The 24,059-nt window shown below is 34.5% G+C and overlaps 1 protein-coding gene across 1 annotated transcript in view; it reads right to left on the bottom strand.

The window, feature by feature from the left end:
• LOC129222629 (glutamate receptor ionotropic, kainate 1-like) overlaps positions 1-24,059 on the bottom strand; it is a 116,879-nt gene that overhangs the window by 37,381 nt on the left and 55,439 nt on the right. Inside the window, 6 exon segments of the mRNA XM_054857195.1 lie at positions 336-400; positions 1,566-1,764; positions 8,132-8,397; positions 16,501-16,723; positions 19,401-19,653; positions 21,362-21,669. Coding sequence (XP_054713170.1) covers positions 336-400; positions 1,566-1,764; positions 8,132-8,397; positions 16,501-16,723; positions 19,401-19,653; positions 21,362-21,669 — 1,314 coding nt within the window.

The raw sequence follows: 24,059 nt of genomic DNA, 5'->3' as shown, positions 1-24,059 counted from the left end.
CATCATGTCAAGTTGCGCTATTGAGTAGAATGTCCAAATGATAAAACTTGATCTTTAAAACGAGTTTTTGTATGTTCAGACATTACTCGAGTAGGCTCGTTTTATTTCAAATACTGTAATTCTTTCCAGCCGTAAATGGGACGACGCAAACTAACAAAAAGATTAACAGGTGGCGATGAATCCAAACAGTTATTGTCTGATGCATTTATTTTGCCAGCTGCTTTGTTGTCCTCCACAGTTTTTGAAAACTACGTTATTGGGGCCTTCACCGTCAACAGTAAGCGCTTAAGACCGATAAAAACCGATTTTTATTGGTTGAACTGTACGATACAAACGTAGGCGAAGCGTGGTTCCAGTAGATTGGTATTACGTGCCACAGTAGAAGACGCGATGCACTCATCTGCATTTTCAGAATTCTTCTTTTCCCAATAGTAACCAAAGATTAAAAACAATGAGAATCTTTTTCTCTTTAAACTATTTTTGGGAAAATCAAGAGTTTGTCCAGATGCCAACCTGAACCATATTTCAAGTAATCATAAAATTAGATAAAGTGGCTATGAAGCAAAAAAAAAAAAAAATCTAAAATTGAAACTAAAGTATTTTCAGCAATGATTGCTCAAAGAGCTTTACAGTTTGTGGTCAAATTAGCAACGATCGTTTGTTAATGATGGATGAACTCTCTATATCCATATTGCGTTAATGAATCACAAATTTTTTGAAAACAGATATGAATTACCTGTTTAATATTTGACATTACTTTTTCAGGTATGAGAGGAAGAGGTTGAAAATGATGAGGTTTACTTTAAAAATGTATTGTATACGAGAGTCACATTATTTTAAAATTGCCGAAACTTTACCTTCTACTAAAAGTGTCGTTTTAAAATTTACTGCTTGTAAAGATATAAAATGATTACATATATTTTGACTATTAAATTAAATTATAATAATCAAGCTGTTTATTTACGCTGAACACAGAAATATGCTTTTCTTTCTAAACATTTGCACACTTTACAAATACGATATTTTAAAGATAAAATTCATTGATTATCTATCACTTGAATGTAGTCACGTTTTTATGTTGAAAAACTAGCCTCTCAAGATGTATTTCCACAATGCTTTTCCTTGCCGAATATGTTTTACTCCAAAGAATATACAATTATTCGGAAAATAGAATTGTTTCTACGGATGAGAAACCTTTGAAAAAACGTTGAACTGCTCTTAGGATGGACCTCTGCTCAGATAATCACTTCAGTAGATAAGTTTCAACAGCAAAAGTAAGTTTTGCAATGGATAGGTTCCAATAGCACAACTGATTCATTTCATCTGAAAACTCCGAACAACACTAAACTGCTTTAGTAGTTGAACAGTAGTGATATCTTTTAGTGCATGGACGTTTTTTATGACAAATTAATGTCTTCAATTCAAACCAAGACGGAACTGGTTCAGCGAGAAATTTCTTGACTGCAAAAATAATGCTTCAATGCATGTGCGCCTCATGAGCTAAGTTCACGGGACTGTCATTGTTGTTGATGTTTTCTGGCGGATAATCGGCTAAGAATCTCCACAGTCGTAGTGCATGGGCGTTTTCCTCATCTCCATCATCTGGAGGATGCCATTCTCTTGTGGCACTTCCATGGCAGCTGGCACGTAGGTGTTGCCCGGCATGCACTTGGAACATTGACGGCGGAGTGCTGGACGCTGGCGGGAGGCACGACACTTCACGGCAAACCGGAGCTCCTCCGCCATTTCGGCACACAGGGATTGCTGCAAAAGAAGGGAAGGGAAAACAAGAAGGAAAGGGAATAAAAAGAATATGCACTAAATGGTTAGATAGAAACAAAGTAATCTTGAAACCCTTACTGATATTCACATTTTCATATTGAAAAAATCACACAAGCCAGAAAGTAAGTTTCCCACAGTCTATGAAACAAAGAAACAAGAATGCGCAAAAAATTTATTGGAAAGATGCGACGATATTTTAGCTACTTCTCTTCCTGAACCACTGGAATTCTGTTTATTGTCTTACCGTGGGATACATGTTTGTAATCCAGTATCATGAACGGTTGCCTACGCAATGGAACGAGCTCGTCGCAGATGAATCCTTACAGCTAGACTTGTGTAGAAGATTTTCTATGGATTTTTACCATCTATCATTGTTAACCATTCCAGGTACATATGTTTGCTCCTTTTTATGGGCTATAAGAAACTTACTTTCTGGATTACTCCAGAATATGTCCGAATAGGATCATCTATGATCCAGTTCATTTGAATCAGTACCTGATTCAGATTCGAGTCAAATGGTGCGATTGAAATATTTGTGAATTTTAAAAACTATTTTGGGAACATTACATTGCTTCACATTTTATTAATTTGTTAAAAATGTGACTTTAATAAAATAAATATTGCTATAAATTGCATCTTAAATGGAAACTAGATTCTAGAGAACGATTGGCATTGCGTAAATATATTATTTAAGAATGCTGAACGAAATATAGTAGGAGACTTTCTTTAAAGACATAAATATTTACGTAGAACAAACTGAATGCAAACTGGCTAATTTTCAAACGTTGCTAATTTTCTTACTTGCGAAGCAAAACTCATCAGTCAGTTATTGTTTAAATTTTAGAAACGTTAAAAATGTCTTTACAACGCAATAACGCTTTTTTTTTTTTTTTTACAGCAAATGACGGTCACTTTAAAACCCGAGAAAGTTTTAAGAATAACCGAGTCAAAAACTGCCATATGGAGTTACGGCCATTCTTTGCTGCAATTTTATATTAATTTTTCAACAAAAAATGTTTAAACAAGGTTTGACTAACGCACAAGAAAGGGATGGAAAGTTTGTACTTCAATTTTTTTTTCGAAAAATTTGGGATCCATCCAAACTCTGAAAAGTAAACGTATATTTAAAAATTGCACTTAGGCGAACGTGAAGTATCGGATCCTTGTTCTTAATAAGTTTGATACTAGGCATGTATTGAAACATTTTCAGATTTTCTGGAAACCGTTTGTTTTATATTGTAACATAAACATCGTTTGGATTTTCACGTACAACGAAAATTCTACATTTCCATAGCAAAATACTTGTCTACAGTGTTTCCATCAGTTCCTGTAATGCATTTATATTTATGAATGTAGACAGTACTGCTATATAAATTCAAGAACTAAAAGAAAATTAATCGTTCCTAAAAAAATGTTACAAATTGTAGTCGTATCTAATGAGTGTGGTCATCACCGAATGAATGTATCAAACCGGATTAGTGTTAAATGTTCATATCAATAAAAACTCTCTAAATTGAAAAGAGAGAAGAAAAAGCAAATTTATTAGAAATTGGATATCTTAGTTAGTCGATGTGATGCAGTGAGTCATTTTGACATAGTATGTGTAAAAGTTAGTACAGAATTTGACTAAATATTACTGTAGAAGCCATACCATGCACATATATATGTCTCATTAAGTTACATTTCTCCATTTTAACGTCTCACAACGTTACTTCATACTTGATCTAAAGCACTTATAATTTTTCGCCCATATCATCTACAACATCAACTAGTAACAGCTGAGAAAATAAAGGCCTAACGATCTTCCTTTTGTATTTCCTTGCTAAAACAGAAGTGCTTTTTAACGATTCTAAAAGCCCAAACGGTAGTTGTTTATCATGTTCTGTAAACCAGTTTTATTCACTCATTTTCAACTTGATTTTTCATGTAATGCTGCTCTGAAATTAAGTTAAATAAGTAAAGAACTTTGTTCCATTATTTTCTAAAAAGCACCAGACATACGTTTTAAAAGCCTATTTTAATCTATTGAAAATAATACAATGTATGCAGGCAATACAGGGTGTTTTAGTTAACCGTTTCAGAAATTCTTTAAGGGGTAAGACGAACTCCTATGACTACAGCAATGCAAGGTTGGAAACGCTCTCTTGACGTTGTGGTGCACGCAGAAACGTGAAAAATATGAAGTCGTCACATGACTTAACAATCGATTTAACAATCAATATACATGAACAGAACTAACATGGGTGAAGCATTGTGTTTAAGGTTTCGACCACCAACTTCAATGAATGTTTCACGTTATTGGCACACAGAATTCCGAGTGCAACGCCATCTACTGCAGCAGAAGAGAATTTCCGACACTGCATTTTTAACGTGATCCTGAGTCACTGAATTTCACCCAACCCCTTTTCAAAGTTCTGAAATGGTTAAGTCTAACTCCCTGTATATGAGGTTTGTATAAAATAATTTTAGCTTTTGATCAAGCTTGAATCTTTGCGAAGATGGTATCGCATTAGATAAAGTTATTAATATGAAACTAAACAATTACAAAGTACAAAGTAATTATTATATAACTAAAAAGGTTCATCGTTCACAAGCCCAATGAAAAAGTTATAGTAAAAAGTGCTAGTGAGCAGCTTTCATGATGCTTAAGCTGAATGGATATAATTGCTAATGCATGCGAAAACAATTGCACATGGAGAAGTAAATATTGCTAAAATTATTTTGACATGCAACATGCTGCTTGCAGAGCAACGAAGTCTATGCAATTTGTGTCATTTAGAAAAGTTAGAAACCTGCATTCAGAAGCTATGTTAATGATCAGTGCTTTAATGTCTTAGGATATTAAACATCCAGTCTGGAGCAATCAAGTAACATTTGAACTATTTACTCGAGAAGGTTCATGTTAGTTGTTAAAATTGGCAAAATCTCTCAACCAATAGTTGTTATTAATTATGAAAAAGACAGGAAAAAAAACATGTATTCTTTTTTAAATTGTGAAACGAAGTAAAATTCCTTGGTTTTAGTGAATGTAGGCAAATGCACATGGTGAGAAGTAGGTGTGCCTTCATATCGATTAATTTTAAAGTATTTTAACGAAATTCCGCTCATGGAGTTGGAGGGAAAATGACCGACTTCAACTTCGGGAATTTTAGAAACTTTAAGTCCGAGTTGCAAACTTGAACGAAAATGACAGACTCCGACTCTTGAAAGTTACAACCTTCGACTCTCTAATCCCACTCCTTTACCACAAAATCTGCCCGACTCTGATTCCAACTCCACAGCCCTGCGTGTAACTTTAGGTAGAAATTTGCTTTAGGTTTCGTTACTTGCAATTCTTACAATGCCATCTGCAGAATGCTTTCTTTTGTGACCTTCTGCTTATGGTGCAGTGTCTCTCTTACTAACATTGCTATAGCTAATACCCGTTTTTAACAGCAAACGAGAAAGATTCTTTTGTTGCACCAACCTCTTTGAATAGATTGCAGTCAGAAAGGAATCAGCAACTAACACTATTTCTCTATTTTTTGGTGGACGTGTGCATAGACTTGTATACTGTGCAAGATAGGTTTTTCTAAGAAGATTAAGTAAAAAATAATCGAGAAAAATATAAATATATTCGCATAAATGAAGAAAATCTTGCTACTAAATTTCAAAAGAAGCGGCTCGTTATTTACCTGAAGATAACCGTGGGAGTAGCCGTCGTTGAACTTCTGAAAATTAAAAGGGGCTGAAGTCAAATAATGCAAGGTCCGATTCTAGTACTTACTAGCACAAATTGAAAAATCTCAAAATGTGACTCTAACAGTAAAACCTAAAATGTTCATATTGGGAGAACACACATTTTTCAAGTTTCAACATTTTATATTAAACATCCTTTGTACGGGAAATATCTCCATTTTTGTTTCTCATTTAGTTTGAGAATCTTCAAGAAATTATTTAAAAATTTCAGTCGCGGTTTAAGTCGACGTGTTGTCCTTAATTAAGTACATTTACATATTTTTCACGTCATTTTATAAGGGCTTTTATGCACTATATAAAAACCAGAAAGTTATTCAATACAAAAATGTGCTCTCTGCTCACAGTTTATTCACTCAGTACCAATTTTAATTACTCAACAATTTCAAATCTTTTTCTTGCCTTGCATTTACACATGTGGTTAAACAATAATTAAGTTTAGCTGCACCATTTAAACAAGCAGAATGCAGCAAAATAATCCAGGTAATTTAGTACGCAATAACTCTTTTTTTTAATTGAATGATTATTGAAGCTGCTTATTGTTTTAATGAGCAGCTTCTATAATCAATTCTTTCTTTACACAATAAAATTATTTCTTATATTTTTAACTAATTAGTTGTTATTACACAATTCTCATTTCTATCTTCTTAAGCTCCTTATTTCTTTTTACTTATTCATTTAAGAATGAAGCATTTTAATATCAGCAAAAAATCGATTATTGCTTAGTAGTTAAAATGTAAACGAACATTTAATAATGATTAATCGGTTTAGAATAAGTTCTCCACTCTTCTACGTACTCATCTACATCTCCCAAGTACATTCTATTAAATAATGTTTTTCGTTTTTTTTAACTAAATAGGATGTAGAAGTATAATTTACCTCTCTTTTCAAAAAGAGAAAATTACTAATATCTGTGATTATTAGACATGATAGAAGTAAAACATAGCATTAAAATATATCTTTAAGTTTTGCATTTTTAAAAATTTGTGCTACATAGTTTTATTCCTTGAAAGAAAAAAAATGATGCTAACGTGTTTGATATAAAAATAAATCTATGATAATAAATTTTAAAATAAGTTTCTATATCTTTTCAATATAGCATTTGGCAACCAAAAAGCATTAAACTGAAAAAAAAGGTCTTAAAATAATAAGAGGACTTCAAACAGCAAATAAAAGTTTTTAAGAACAGATTAGGTGGAAGGCCGATTGCAGAAAAAAGCAAGAAAAGATCAAGAGTCGCAGATTATGTTACATGTGTCGCAGAACAATTGGAAGGAGATGAGAAAATCCCATTAGAGGGAGCGGAAGAGCAAATATCTTCTTTTGAAACAGTTGCCAAAAGGACGCATGGGCATTAAATATTCATTAAGGGCTCTTCTAAGACGAGAGATTCGTTTCTGATAACGGAACATTGAATCTTCGGCATCTGTTTGCTTCGCAGATATTTTTTAACAGAGTAAAACAGTGTATGTAATCCATTAAAGGGGAAATAATTTGCGTTTTTATTGAAAGCATAGTCCCTTGTAAAATGTAACGTTATCACAGCGTCTTGAGATTTAAATGTGTAAAAGCTACATAAACAAGAATTAGGTGTACAGATGAATTTGAGAAATTGTTTTTGATGCGTTCACATTAGTAACGAAGTTTAAGGATCATTCATTTGATATAAGCATTTTTCAGTTTACTTTTTATTGCTATACAGTCGAAAGGTGATTTAGTTGACTTATCAGACATTTTCTTTTCTTTTAACTACTTTGGCTTTCGGGATTTCAACAGAAATCACAGAAATTAATAAGCCTCGAGCATAAATCTTATTCGTCATTCGCTTCAGCAAATCAACTGAAAATATGTTCTATTGTATGTTTTTTTTTTGGGGATATTTTATACTAAAAGGTGTTTTTGAAATGCATAACAAGGATTTTGCCAGTGATACTTAGTTTGTTTCAAGAAATCTTGTAATCAAGGTCTTTGAATTGTTTTTATTCAAGTTTGCTGATATAACATTTGCACTACAGTAGGGAAACGCTTGTTTTAAGTGTTAGTGTGGAAATATCGTTATAGATTAAATTTTAAAATGATTACGTCAAAGCTGTTTAAAAGTGATTATTTTCAAAGAAAATAAAGGAAAAAAATCAGATATATTTTAAAATATTGTGAGTAACACCATAACAAACAACATAATTAATGCACAAATACTGCAAGAAGTTGCAGGTACGTTTCAGGTTTTCAAGGATTGATGTTTTCAATATAGAAAAGTAAATTGTTCGATGTAAAGTTATCCGATGAAATATTTATCGGATTGATGGTTTTTATCGGATGAAATTATATCCAAAAGCTCAACTTTCTGCTACCTTGAAACCCAGAGCAACGTGTTTGCAACTTCTTGCACTATTTCTATTCATTGTTTCTTATGGTTACTTAAATGCGCAAGGGTGTTAATACTGTTCTTAATATTGTGATTGATTGATACCCGCAGATTTTCATACGTTTATATCATAACAATTCTTCGGTTAATATCAAGTATTAAGCTTGTCTTTAAGCAACTATGAAAAAAAGGAGAGATAGAATGTGTTAAATTTTAGAATAATGTGTGTAGCATTTGGTGCGTACCTACCCTAGCCGTCTGGGCGCTCTTCTTGGAATGCCAACAGAACTCTCCGACGGCTGTGAGGACGGCTACAGCCAGGCCGACGAGTAGCACAACGAACACCCCTCCGATATTGTCTGCACCTAGTGCATTGGCTTTGCCGTCTTTATTCTTCTCGTCCCGATAACAAGCGATTCCAGGGCTTTTCCACCACTTGTTGTAGAGCATTTGGATGACACCTTTCTCCTGTAAGTCGAGGATGGCTAATGATATCTTGTCCCTCCATGGAGAACCTGTGATAATAGTAGGAGAGCAGTTGTGCAATTTGTTTACAATTTATGACATTGATATAATCAAATTGCTATATAGTGCGGCTCTGGTTATTTGAACTATGACCTTAACAATGTTTACCTGGCTTTGGGGAATTCAGTGAAAAGGAAACATGTTATTGTGGTGAATTTGAGTTGGAATATTTTTGCGAAACTATAAAGAAAATCGCCTAACTTAACGTAGCGCCAATTGCCATTCCTTATTACTCTAAATGGTGGTAAGCATTGTCAAAATCGTAGCTCAACTAATCAGAGCCACTCTTCATTATGTTACCGATCTGCCTTTGTCATAGTTAACTCCAGTTAGAGAAACAACAATCACAATCCATGAAATGCCAAAAAGCTGATGAAACTGAGTTGATCGTAAGGGAAGTATATTGGTTTCAACACTTAGTAGGCAAGCGCTTTTCTGGTCAACCTTTTACTTTCACTAGAAATCTTTCTTTAAAATGACATCAAGTCTTAGACTTTGAAATCCTATTATGTGTCACAAAATATCATTGGTGATAGCGTATCATTGACAAACGCATTGTTGACTAACTTTTTACAGGTTTGGTTGCTTTCGGCTATTATGAATGAAGTCATTGTTGTATTAAGTTATTTTTGAATATTTTTTCATTTGGATACTTTTACTAGGAAAATAACGTAATAAACTATTTTTCCTAGATATGTTACCTGCCTACGTACATTATGTTAAATGTATTAACTCTTATCATGTTGTATTCTCATGGGTACAAGCTCAACCATAACTGAGCTTTCAGTATAATAATTAATCAGTAAAATCTTAGTGGTAGGAAGTAAAAAACCACTGTTAATACTGAATCTGGTAATAAAATAGTAAACAAGCGGATAAAACAAATAATCTTACATAATTAAAAACTGAGTTTATGAACCTATCTACCTATCTATCTATCTATCTATCTATTTATCTATCTATGTATCAATCTACGTATCTATCTATCTTTGTCCGAGTTACTTCTCCGGAACGCCAGTAAACTGACCATTGAACGAGGTATCGATAGATTTGTAATTTTCCCGTCTTATGTTCGGCTGTTTAACATAATCCTCCGATAATAATTAGCGGAGATATCAATTAAAAACTATTAATTAGGATACTTAGATTTCGACACAAAATCCCTATTTTTCAAAAGTTTTCCCATTCAAATTACTATTCAGTGCTTCATCTCAACTTTCCGCAGCAATGCTTTTGTTAAAATTTTTAGCGTGAAAAAAATCATTGAGAAGAAAGATGTGTTTATGTAATTTTTTTAATCGAATATGAAGAAATAAAATTATGGCTTTTGTTTTGAGGTTTTCCTGTAATCGTGGGATTTAAAATGTTTCCTTTTTGGTTATTTTTCCGCAATCTGCCGCAAATTTTCAGTTTTTTTTTTTTTTTTTTTTTTTTTTTTCAAGTCGATTGTTGAACACGCGTAATAACTTTTATTTTCGAGGTGCACCGTGCAAAGCCGGGCGATGCAGCTATTATACTATATCTTTTGAAGTAGCTCAACGATCATTTGCACAGCTGTATGCATGGCTATTCCCTTACGTATGTTGTGTTTCTGCACCATTTTCTTGCTATAAACGACTTTTTTTTTAATGCAATTATTACATTTGACAGCGGTCGGCAGTGAGTATTATCTGGCCCAGATCGCACAAGCCAGAATTATATTTGTAAGAAAATGGAACCCAATAATTCACAGGGTAAAGGTGGAAATCGAACCCGCGGCTTCCTTTACTGCACGCAGGCAGTTGTCGAATCTTGTACTTCTGACCACTCTAGATGAAGATCCATGAAACAACTGTTTCACTATATTTTAGCGATAGTGCGATTTCAACAAGTACCCGAATCCTGATAATTTATGTGAAATCCACTGAAATGTATTGTAACTCCTTTGCATCTTTTCCCCTGCAGTGTTTCAGTTTTTCTTTAAATCGTAAAGTGATAAATAGCATCGGCTTGAAATCGGAATAACCTAACGTCATGTTTTTTCTCCGAATAAAGTAGAAGTGAGCGCCGTGGTAGCCTGATCGGTAAGGCATTGGACTCGGGACCGGAGGGCCTCGGGTTCGATCCGCACTGGTCGAAGACCCACCGTCGTCATTAATGGTGACTGGGCGACGTTAAATATGCTCGTGGTCACAATGTCCTCCAAGTGAAACGATACCTCTGGGGGTGCCAGACTAGGAAGTTATTCGGCTCCTGGCCTGGTTCTAATTTGTCTCTCGAACTGTCCATAGATGGCACCACCATCTATTGTGTTGTCTTTGTGCTGTCTTGGAAAAACAAAATCCTGGAAACATTGTGGATTAATTGAGGTATAAGCTTCCCTAGTGGAATAGCAGAAACCTCAATCTGTGTGTGTGAAAGAAAGAAAGAAAGTAGAAGTGCAAGATTACTATGACACGTTACTTGCTGAAAGTTATCTCCCACGGAAATGAGGGGCATTCACATTAGAAAGAGTCTCATTAAAACAATCCTCTCAGTCAACTCTATATATTTTGTAAAACGAACCCAATAGCCCTGATTATCACATCGATTTCCCTTAATCAGCAAAAATTTGCTGACGATTAGAAAAATTAAGAGATATTGAAACATTGCAAATTGTTTTGAAAAAATATGTCTACTTATTATTTTTCCAATGATTCCTGGTATCCCTTCCCATTAGACAAAACGGAAGTATGGTATGTGTGCATGCTCATATTTTATCTCTCCGTAAAGTTAGGAACTTCACTCAGCAAATTGAGAGCTTTCCCATTCTAAAACATTTCAATTCAGGGCGCCCTTGTGTAAAACAAACCTAATCGGCAAAATAGAGATGAAGGAAGACTAGACAATGGTCTCGCAGTCCTTCGTTGCTCTATTCGGTACTCGATAGTTTCTGAGACAGAAGAAATCCAGGGATGTATTTTCCAGGACGCGTGCCTACTCGTATTATAAAACAAATGCCTGTTCTGTTGCTTTCCTTAAACTGGACGAAATACTGATACGGAATTTATTGAATTAGTTATTTATTTGGACAGAAACTACACAGCTTCACCTACCTCGCCTCCGGACATACACAGGGAAGATTTACAGCACAAAAGAAGAAAATAACACCCAGTAAACCGGCTAGAATCGAAACCACGACCTCCGGACAAAGACCGCAGAGCCATAGAGGCCTTTAAATTTAAGTCAATCAGTTATAATAGTTTACACTACTAACAAACTACATCCGCTTACTTCAACAATTTTCCGTCATTATTTTAACTAATCAAGTTACGTCCAGAATACGAAGAAAATTAGCTCAACTTCAACTAATTTTCCCATTTTTCACATAACTCCTGTAAGCAGCCAATCAACGTGAGGCTTTAGCCGTGTGAGATTCTTCTTAGTTCAACATGGACACGTCCGTGTCGTTCGATGAAAGCTTTGATTGTCAAAGTGCCGAAATACCTTCATTCGTTTGATTTGAAGAATCGGGAAGGAAACTTCAATGCGTAGAATGCAAAATCGCAAGCTCTTGAACTTTAAGGTGAGTTAAATACATTATTGCTAATTGTTTATTGTGTACTACTTGGTCATACTTTACAGCGTTGTAAAACTTTTTGTTTCCATTTGAATTTTACAACTGATTACCTTCATTATTATGGCTTTATAAAAGTTCAATCAAAATATTATTTTACAATCAAAACGACAGAAACTGTCTGCTATGTGTCAGCTCGATTATAAAAAATATTTCAGCTTGCCACAGAGGCAATATAAAGGAGTAATAAATAATGTTTACAAAAATAGTGCAGTGCATTTAAGTTAGCTATTTCTGAAGAAAACTTAAACTATGTTTTAAATTAATGTTAAAATATTCTTTAATTTTAATGCAAAGTTCAATTAAAAGATTTACCTTTTTTCACTTGCTAAATAGAGGTTTACAAATCCACGTTGTTTGTTTAAAGTTTAACAAAAAAATTCCCTTACTCGATTTATAATCACGAATGGCTCTTTTTTACTTGAAACTGCACATATTTTAAGTTCAATAAGATAGAGAGTAGACATTGCTTGCAGTTTATTTTAAAGTCATATGTATTAATTTTGCTGAAAGTTCCATCCAGGTAAAGTTGAATGTGTATGTGAAGTGAAAAACCAACGTAAATAAAGCACGAACTCCCGAGAAAACAATGCATATAGCTATTTCAAGGTTGTTTTGGAATTAATGGCAAGAGTTATTATACTTATTCACTAAGTTGCAACTTTACTTTTAGAATTTTGACTTGAGGGGGGGGGGGTTACGAAAAGGCTTTTTCTTCTCTCCTAGTCTTTGCATATGTTTTTTCTTTTTACAAATTACGTGTACTTTGCTCTTTGCCTCCCGCTAGAAAATTTCGAAATCATGGGCTTGGGTGATTCTTTGCATTTTATACAGTATAATTCAGCAATGTTATTTGAGTTCGCAATAAATTGTTAATTCTAAAAAATATTCCGCATTAAATTAACATTTGTTTCAAAGATTTTTACTTCTTAACAAATAATAATTAGTTTGATGTAAATTTAGAACTAAGCGGAAAAGTGTGAAACAGTTTATCATTTCGTGCTAAATGAATGTTTCTAGAAAATTAATGAAATGATACTTTGTAACAGAATTGCTTGTGTTAACAGGTGTAATGCAAGAAAATAACCGTAAAACTAACATAGTCTAGCTCTGATAAGTTGACATTCGATCTGGTACGGCTTAAACCATTATAATTAACAATAAAAAAATTATTAAATAAGAACAAAAAACCCGACTGCGTAAAAACCAAAAAATCTAAAAAGAAAAATGTATAAGCCTAGTAGTTTAGAATGTTATTAAGTACTACTGAATAACTACACCGTTGAAATAGTTTTATAACCGTACACCGATAAGACAAATCATAAATTCAAAAGCAGAATAGACGGATCAACAGTCGAGGCCCATTCCTTTCTGATTCAATGAAACCAGTAAAATTTAAATGAGCCCCGACAGTTTATCCTTCTATTCTGCTTTTGAATTTATGATTTGTCTTATCTGTGTACTGTTATAAAACTATTTCAACGGTGTAGTTATTCAGTAGTACTTAATAACATTCTAAACAACTGGGCTTATACATTTCTCTTTTTAGATTTTTTGGTTTTTACGCAGTTGGGTTTTTTGTTTTTATTTAATAATTTTTGATTTGACACTTTTTAGTTCATTTTCATTGACTTAGTTATTATGATTATGATACGGTAAATTTCGCAATCTTGTCATTTCATTGAAAGAGTTTGTTTGTATCGTGAGGTCTATTAAGTAACTTGCGGTGGTCTAAACTACTGATAATTAGTTCCTCTAGGGACCTAACTCCGCTTAAATCTACATGTGCTTGACCTTCGGCAAAAATGCACGAACTTAAGTCAACCACAGCACAACTATATAAACAGCCTGTATAACTCATAATGACGCGAAATCGGAAACGTCCCCCTCTCCCCCCGTCAGTCAAATCTTTCTAACAAAACTAAAAAAGCCTATCGAGAAAGTACACGTCGCTAAACTCAATCCCTTGAATCAAAGTCAAAAACAAATGCAACATGTTAAAGATGAAAATCGAATTAATAGACTTTCTTTCTTTTGGTGCTTATTGCACGGGTTTATTTTGATGAGGACTACAATCTGAGTGTCTTGCCTTCGTTACGTATAATATACTTTTTATTACAGTACAGAATACAAATAAAGAACACATTAAAGAATTCACATCAGAAAGAGGGGAAAGTACATCCGGAGCGAGGGTGTCTTAACCCACCGCCTCAAGTGGGAGAAGCAATCGCTTAGACCACTTGGCCACTGAGATCCCAATTAGTAGACTTAGTAAAAAAAAAAAAAAATCAGGCAGCGAAAACTACCTGCATTTGTCGCACTCAGATAGCAAGCGATACAGTGTGCAACACCAAACGTGCGCCGATCCCGAACTGCCATATTTTGTCAACTGGTTGTTGATATGGTGAATTTTGATTACTGTCATGTGTTTAGTAACACTCCCAAGGTTAAGACGAATCGATTGACGTAAGAATTACCAAAATTGACCAAGGTGTTTAGCCCCTAGAACGCCACATAGAAACGGACATACATACATAGACTAATAAACACATTACCCTCCCTTGCGTCGCGCGCGCGCAGTCGGATAAAAAGGGGAGAGATAAATCGGTTTGTGTTGCGATAACGGTTTTTGACGTTGTGTCTGTCTAAAAATAGTTCCTCTTTCAACCTAATCATACTGTGCCTCCCCAGTTTTGCCAAAATTTCATCCCCCCCCCTTTTGCTTTTCAGAGTTAATCATGCATTTTGATATATGAAAGGGGGGAGGAAATTTGAAGTATCGGCGAAATTGGGGATAAACTAATCATATATGAGTTTGTCATGGCCAAGCATCAAGCAAGCAGGACCACACTACAGCTCTATTGTTGATGCCCAGAACTTTCGGAAGAATTTTCGTTTGTTGTTACGTGCCTCTGATGGTAGCACTTATTGCACCGGCATGAACCGATTCCGATATTGACACGAATTATTCACAAACTCAAGAATATCTAATATCATTTTTCTAATATCTTTCTTACTAGAAAATATTTTTGTTTCATTTAACGCTTTGAAATATTTAGATGTATTTTAAGTTCACCCCTTCAGACCTGGCGTCCGGTTATACCGGACATGAACTGCTGATAATTTATATAAATAAAACAGATATGTGTACATACAATATGCACGATATGTGTACAAATAAATGTGTGTATACGCATACGTGTGTGTGTATGTTCCCGATACAAATGCAGTTTAGATCGTCTCTCGATCAAATTTGGCAGGTAGGTACATGGGCACCCGAAAAGGAGCGTAGGGGGGGGGGGGTCGAACGCCAAAAAAAGACCGATTCGTTCAAATTTTAATTTAAGTGCCCAAAAACGGCATTAAATGGCACTTTCTTCCCGAAATAATTATCTGATTTTCTTGATTCAAATCCCATTCGAAAGCTCGCGAAAAATACCCCTGGAGTACATTCACTTACTTCGAATTTAAAAAAAAATCTGGAAAATCACCAAAAGAACAGTTATAAGCATTTTTAATCCTAATCGGACGGCATTTTCATATCGGAAAATGATCGTTTGCGCGATCTCATTTTAAACTCGCGTGAATAAAACCATTAAGAAGGTTACCACTTTTTTTACTCGACTGTGACTAAATAAAATTTTGTTTCTGTTCTGAGGTAAAAGTTTCTCCTTATGATTATTATTTGGCAATTTATCTCCTTTCTTTCTTTCTTTTTTTTTCTGTACTGCCTGCAGAACATAATCAAGGATTTTAGTTGTATTTATATAGGGTTGCATTTAATTAATTCGGGAATTTTTGATTTGACGTTTTCTTTCTTTAAGAATGATTATTTTGACGGGAAATGTTATAGTATCTTTTTTTCTCTAATTGATCTCCTAATTGTTGAACATGCGTTACTAGACATAACTTTTATTTTCGAGATACACGGTGCAAAGCCGGGTCATTTAATAATTGATTAAATTAGTTGATTTTTGTGTGGTTCATTCTTCGCATTCTGCTTATTATTATCTGTGAAATAAATTTTTGTTTTGGGATTGACAACAACAAAAAGTGATTGGGAGATAGAGAGTGGCTCATTTTTCAAACCATGGATTCTCGTCGCAAAAGGGATGTTTTTTTTCTGATTTAAAAAAAAAGTTAAATTTTTTCATAATCATTTCAAATGCCTACCTACATTATGCTTTTTAATTGTTTGGAGATAATTTTACAATAAAGTGTCTTTGATATTTCATCGTTTTTTTATTTGAAATATTAATTTCAAACATATAAGTCCGGAATATTGGACGTATCATAAATGTTTTAACTTGTCACTTATAAACTGGAAATTTTATTTATAACATACTACACTGCACCCATAGTACACTGTGTGCCGAATATAAACATTTTTGGTTAAGTATCTCATAATTCTGACTGAAGGGGTTACGTTCAGTTTGTATATAGAGAATTATTACGTACACAAAAAGCATAAATAAATGAATTTGCCATGCTAACTTACCCATAGGAGTAGCTATTCCATATCCTTTGGAATCAAGAAGTCCTCCAACTTGCGTGAGATTGCAGTCTCTTTGCACCATATAGTCAAGCATGGTGGACTCCATCAGAAAAGCGTAATTTCCTTCCAGAACCCTTCGCACTCCTTCTTCGTATGAACCCACGAAAACGGCTGGACGGCTTTCCATGAAACGCCACATCTTTAAATAAGTCTCTATCTTTGAGTCCTAAAAGAAAACAATGAAAAAAGAGGAAATTGCGTAAATATAAGGTCACCCTAGTAGCACATAAACATAGTTCGACGCTCTTCCTGCGTAGTTCGACGTTTTGAATCTCGAATTATGACGGATAAGGTTCCAAAACATAGAACTACGTCGTAATATATTTTGTTTCCCCTTTTTTCTTTTTAAATTTAAATTTTTTCTCTAATTCAATGTTTAAAACAAATTATTCATTGATTAAAACGATTACTGAGCAATATTTTTGCCGAAATATTTTTCAAACACAAAATAGTCAAAAAATGAAAAATATCGGAAAACGTTTTTGAATGTTTTACAAACGATATTGCAATCCGATGCAGTTCGACGTCAATCTGTAACTTTAACCCGTGTTCTCTGATGTCGCAAACGTGCTATCTCGTACTTTGTCTTGCGGCAAAAATGTATTTGTTAATCAAAATTTGCTTGACGATTCTGCTTGCAAATATAAATTTTAAGATTGTGAATTTTCATTGTGTTAACATTGAAGGCTCTAGGATTTAATTTATTCCAATAAATGCCGAATAGTGTACCCTTAAAAGATACACATTTGGGAACGATTCAATGCTCGGTGATATCATCGATGCGTTGACATCCAAAGTGGATAAAGTGTTTTTAAAAACTTTACTCTGAAATTTATGTTTTATATCTTAAATAATGCTCAATTCGTCAAATTATAACGGAAATAGAAACCAATATCACAGGTATAGAGGAAGAGGAGGGGGGGGGGTTATAAGGCAAATTTTACACGAAAAACTTTAGTAATTTATACTTGACTTTATTTTATCACGAAAATAAAAGTGAGGCAATGCGCGATTTCCGTGTTTGCTTAAAACTTTTTTTTTTTCGTTAGAGGAGTAGGTCGGGGGGACACCAGCGCTAAAAGAAATCCAGTATAAAAATAATTATATAATAGACAGCTAAAGCAGAATATTTGGTGAGTGAAAGCGTTTTAAATGGAAATGTAGTCTCAATTAGATAAATTTGAACCCTTTATTACATAAAGAAAGATTTCGAGCTACAATACATTCTTTTATTTGTTTTGCTAGTAATTCAATACAAACTCTGTTTTTTATCACCAAGATGAGGCATAAATTTGCAATGAAAATTTCATTGACGTGTTTCGAAATTGAAACCAAATGGAGCCTTGCGATGCTAAAAGCTTATTTACTACTTTGATTTTTCGAATTGTATAACTTTCTCTTACCGAAGATTAGATGGTTTTCATACCAAACATTTCGAAAAATGTCTATTTCTCTATCAGCATACCAATTTTTATATTTATATTGTTGTGCAAAAATAAATGTGCTATGAAGAGTTTCGACAATTTATAGGACATAATGAGCGTTTACTTCAGAGGTGTTTAAAAAAGAACATCGCTCTGAGAACAAATCAAAATTCATGGAAATATAACATTTCATCAGTTACAAAATGAACCAGACATAGAACGGTGGTTGAGTTTAGACTCGTTACTGGCCATGACTGTCTCCCAAAACACCTGCATATCGTTTTCGAATTATTTCAAACCTTTTCTGCAGCCTTTGTGATCTGAGACGGATCCTGGATGCTGACCATCTAGTCATTTGCCCTGCTCTATCCAAATGCTCCATTGCGGACCGATACGGGGAAGTCATGGACTTTTTAGATTCATAGAATTTTGCTATAGAACGTTTCCTTTTTTTTGTATCAATGTCTACTTGTTTATGTCTTTATTCCAGTTGTTCTTTTGTATCTGTAGTTTCTTACAATCTTACCATTTGAAAAACGAAGCGTTTGCTCTTAGCAACACTACTTATATTTTGTGCCGTTTTGTATGAATCGCTACAACATAATATTCATACTGTTTCCCTTATTAGCTGTATATTAAGGTAGACGGGCCACAGTCATCAAAATATAATGCACATTTTTATAAATTTTGGAGAAAAATTATTTTAACCGCACCATTTGCAAAAGTTTTAAAGACCAATTTTCCCTTCAAGGATGTTAATGAGTGGTCAGTCTTAATATATCGTAAAACAAAATGTTTTTTTTTTTTTTGGAAACACTTCAAACTTTCATATTCTTCCGCAAAGTTTGTCGTCCTTGAAGGGCAAAAATTAGAATTGGAGGACAAAAGCAAAATATTGTTTCCAGGAATCCCCGATGATAATCTCAAGCTAGCTGAAACGAATAACTTTAAACATATTTAAAAGTTATAACTTAAAACAAATGGTTACAATTAAATGAAACTTTAAAAAGCATATTGTCTATTCACTAGGGCTCTGGATTAAGCGCGAGAACGCAAGAATTGCGCACCTTTAAAACAAATCTTACTCAAAAACTATTTCAGGGCGGAACTTTCTCGCAATTTTGTCACGTCTGTTAAATTGAATATTAAGATTAAAAAAAAAAATTCTCTCTCAATTTTTAAAATTTCAACTCGAATTTCAACAGAGGATGATATTTTCTTTCCCCCATTCGTTTCTCTAATCATGCTCATTCTAATACAAAATTTATTTGGTCAAATTCATAAATGCTGTTTACTTTAAAGTATGGAATTGTTAATATAGTGGTTAATTACCCACAAAATTACTCCTCATACTTTAATTATTATTATATTTTTTCATTTACTAATTGAGATGCTCACTGACTCGTAAGTTTTACATACCCTGAAAAAAGTCATAGTGGATCCTCCTTCCAGAGTACCGTAAGAAATCTTGCTTTGTTCTGCGAGATCTTCCACACTTTCGATAGGAGTTATCATGCGTTCAACTGTTAAGAAAGCTGCTAAATTGGCAGTGTAAGATGAAATCATAATGAGCGTGAAAAACCACCAGAGGGCACCTATAATTCTAGTTGAAGTTGCTTTCGGATTGAGATCACAACCTTGATGCATCAAGGTTACAATCGTAAACCAGAAGCTGCAAGTAAAAGAAATAACACATTCATATATTAAAGGTAAAAAAACTAATATTTAAACTCAGAATGGACACTTCTTCGTTTGTGTACCGAGTGCTAGAGAATAAGTGGTCCAAAATTGAATTTCAGAGCAATCAAAAAATTAATTTATCAAACTAAATTTCTTATCAGTTTTTGCCCTCATGCACATAGAAAGTTCATTGTATTCCATTTCAAATGGTTGACATGTTTTACGAATAACTTTGGGTATGCGTTGGAAATGTTCGTTACAACTGGAATACATGAAGACTAATCAAGGGTTTCATTTAAAAATAGCACTAAATGTACTCGTCAATTTGTCCATGATGGGAACTTTCTAAAACTTAACTCTCACTTCAAGGGTGAGAACCTTTTTTTCTTGCTCATAGACACAAAAATAGGGGTTAACTTTACACTTAGCTTTATCAACTTATCACTTAGCTTTATCAATCGTAGATATATAATTACATCAGCAACGATCCCCTTTCCCACAGGAGAAAATTCTTGCTTCGTTGGTGCATAAGCCAAATTACCGCCCCTGAGTCAGGACAGTACTACAGTGCTGGTAAAAAAAAAAAAATTCATCACCATCGCATTTTCACAACAATGGGATTATGTGAGAAGTTTTGGTCGACCGATTAAAGATGAATGCATGTGAAATTCTGCAAAACTTATAAATTTAGCCATTTAACAGCAGGAATCGGATAATTGTTTACGTAGATCGGGGCTGTTCCGGGTCAAGGCAAACGCTGACCCCATGCTCATTTTTCCATTTCTGAACCTGCGTGTGAGTTTAGAGAAAAAAAAATTACTTAACCTCATGTTAATTTAAGTCAAATGGTAGGATAAAGGTTTTTAAATTGTTACTTACCAGTTTTGCCATATGGCACGGAGCAGTATCATCCTGGAAAATGGTGTTTGGAACTGAAGTAAAGTGATACCGAATAGTAGGAAGCAATTTCTCTTCCAAAATGCCAATATACACCTGAGCGTTTACTGTTCCTTGCGCAAAGTGTAGACCATCAGCTCCTTGATCAGAAATACGTTCCCAAATCATCTGGGATACGGGATGTTTGACTGTGTGTTGAATGCAGTCGGGATGATATTCCTCTCCATTGTGGCGCGGGTGATGCAATTTTTTTTTACCACCACTGTACATGCAGTAGAACTACTTGCATCTAGAGACTGCAGTTTCGTCTTAGTTATGGACTCATCACTGAGCTGGAGGCAGATGGCATCTCATTGAAGCTGAGAGTTTGTTTCTGCGGACTCTCGCTGATTAGATAAAGTTACTTTATTTACCTGTTTGTTTTGCACTCTCAGCTTCAATATGAAGACAACTGACACCAGCTCGGTTATTCACTATTCACGACTGATGAGTCTATAACAAAGTCGAAACTAGTTTCTGGAAGGCATAACCGGGCTATCGGTACATTGCAAGAAGATTTCATTAATTATGGTTGTAATTTGTTAAGAAGGAACTCACAAAAGCATTTTATTCAAAATGCATACATTCAATATTTAACACTGCGGCTTTAAAGAAATACAAATAAAACGATTTTTTTACAAGTATTTTAATTTTTGCATTTAAGCAAAAGCTGACGTATTAGCTTAAAATGAATGACACTTATTCTGAAACACATCTAGATGTACATTTAAGCATATGTAAGTACATAATGTAACCAAGCGTACCTGTTACCAAGACTGAATTGGTTTTCAACAACATCTGCCTCTGCCAGACATGGGTGCGGGTTTTGCCACTCGTAAGGGCTGAACCTGGCTACGACGAACAGGGTTCCACTCACTGCTACATACGCGGCGAGCACATACAGCCATATGTCCACCGCCAGTGGGCTCATGAACGAAAAAAGACGGACCGGCAGATTTTTGGGGAGTTTGAACAAGATGCCTATTCCGAGGTTCATGAAAGGTTTAGTGAAGTCGATGACACTCTCTCGAGCGTAATTAATCGTCATCGGTGCAACAGCAAGATCGGCATTCTGCAATAGAAAAAGATATAATAAGTACTACTGCATACAATCATCTGCAAAATACAAGCTTTTAATTATTTGTCGGAGCTGTTGTAAGCTCTTTTTGCCAAAGGAGATAATTTCGCTTCAAATTAACAACTAAGAACGTATAGAAAAGATCATTTTTGATAGAAATAGAAATGAAACGTTTGATGCAGTTTAAGATCATGCGTAAAACTTTTGTGACGATGTGGTGAACTGTTTTAAATTACATAGAACGTCATTCCTTAAGTTTCGTATACAACGTTTGTTAGTGAACTATTGAATGTATGCTTCCAGATTAAAGGACATGGATATTATGGAAGAATTCAAAGCCGAGAAAACACAAAAAGCAGTACAACACTTTTAAATTAAAATTATTGACATCATCAAAAGTATGATATCTTATCTCCTTTATCTAACAAAACATTTTGACATACGCAAATAAAAGTTTACTTTATAAGAGTAACATTTATACTGTTTCAAGAGCATACGAGGTGTGGCTATTAAATAACAAGACTATTGCTGTGAAATATATTCTTTTAAATTTATACATATTAGTTTTTATCACCTTCAATAGTCACCCCTCCTCTGTCCTTACAACGCTCCGTGCTAATTTTCCATTGTCCGAAACAGTGCTGGAAGTATTAATCTGTGAGCCTCCTGCATGACGCATGCCGCTTTTTCTTTCACATCTCCAACGGACTGAAATCTCATTCCTTTTAATGCAGATTCGACCTTTTGGATAGGATAAAAATCACGTGGTGCCAGGTCAGGCGAATAAGGAGGATGGTCTAAAACTGGAATGTTGTACTTGGTTAGAAACGTCTTGACAGACAATGCTGAAAGTGCTGGCGCACTGTCTTGATAGAGAACCGACGACTTGTTCTTCCACAATTCGGGTCGTTTTCCCTAATTCTTTTATTGAGTTTTGCAAGCACCTAGCGGTGCTGCACCAAGCGGTATTAATGTTGATTAATAGTTTTTGATCTTCAGAAACCCTGTGAAGGTACACAATCCCATGCATATCGAAAAAAAACGAATATCATCGCTTTTAATTTCGATTTGCTTTTTAGCTTTCGGTGAGGTTGGACCCTTCCAATGCATGGATTAACGTTTTGTTTCAGGATTATAAGTGAAAAACCAAGATTCGTCGCGTGTTATGACTCTTTCCAAGAAGTTCGGGTCAGTTGTAATGGCATCTAAAGTGTTAGTACACACATTTTTACGAGTTTCTCTTTGTTCGATTGTGAGAATTTTAGGCACCACTTTCGCGCACACTTTTTTAATAATCAAATTGTTATGTAAAATTTTCCTTACGCATTCTTTGACAAATCCAACAGTTTCAGCAATTGCACCAATTGTTAACCGACGGTCAGATCGAACCAGATTACCGACCTTTTCGATATTGTCATCCGTTTTGGACGTCGACGGACGACCCAGATGTTCATCATCTCTGACGTCTTCTCGGCTATCTTGGAAACGCTTGAACCACTCAAAAACTCGCACTTGTAATAAACACTCATCACCATAAATTTCTTTTAATCAATAATAAGTTTCAGTTGCGGTTTTACCAAGTTTCATGTGAAATTTCACCACAATTCGTTGCTCTACTATTACACTTATCATTTTTCCGACAAAAGAAACAAAACCTCTTACATAAACAATGGTTATGACCAGACTGATGGAAAAACACGGGAGGTGTTACAATCGAGTGAAGGCTTTAAGCTGCACAATTGTCGGTCGTTTGGATTTGGCGCATGCGTGGTTCTTCTGTAGCAGTAGCAGTCTCGTTATTTAATAGCCACACCTCGTATAAGTAAAATTAATTCTCGAAGTCAGGTTGGAAATTATAATTTTGCTGTTTCAAGTCAATTAACGGATTGAAACTAAAAATATCCTCTAACCTTTTGAACTATTTACTGATCTTATCCGAGGTAGTAGAAAGAGACTGGCTCTGCGACGTGTGTCTCAGAATCTTGGGAAAATCTGCTGACTATTTCTCAATTGGAGAAGAAAAAAAAGAATTTTTTTATGAAAAGGAAAAATCTTAACTTCCAGCTAATGAACATTTGTACTGTGAATTCTGTGATACAATCTACTAGTTTCAAGTATTTGTATTCGCTTGATTGTTTAAAGAATTTCTTGGTGCTGACTCAGATTTAACGATTAACCTAACGTTGATTTATCTTGTAGACTATTTTTTAAGCACTTTTATTATACTTGGCCTGATTGTCACGGAGAAATCTGAGGCCTGGTTTTGCTTATATTTCAGAAACTAGATCACTTAGAGACTTCTGGATTTCATTAAATGATTTGCTTAATCTTAAGGTTCAACTTAACGCTGAAAAATTAAAATTCTGAAATAAAATTATTATTTC

This window comes from Uloborus diversus, chromosome 1 (assembly GCF_026930045.1).
Source record: "Uloborus diversus isolate 005 chromosome 1, Udiv.v.3.1, whole genome shotgun sequence".
Lineage (NCBI taxonomy): Eukaryota > Metazoa > Arthropoda > Arachnida > Araneae > Uloboridae > Uloborus > Uloborus diversus.
This window is presented reverse-complemented; position numbering and strand designations above follow the sequence as displayed.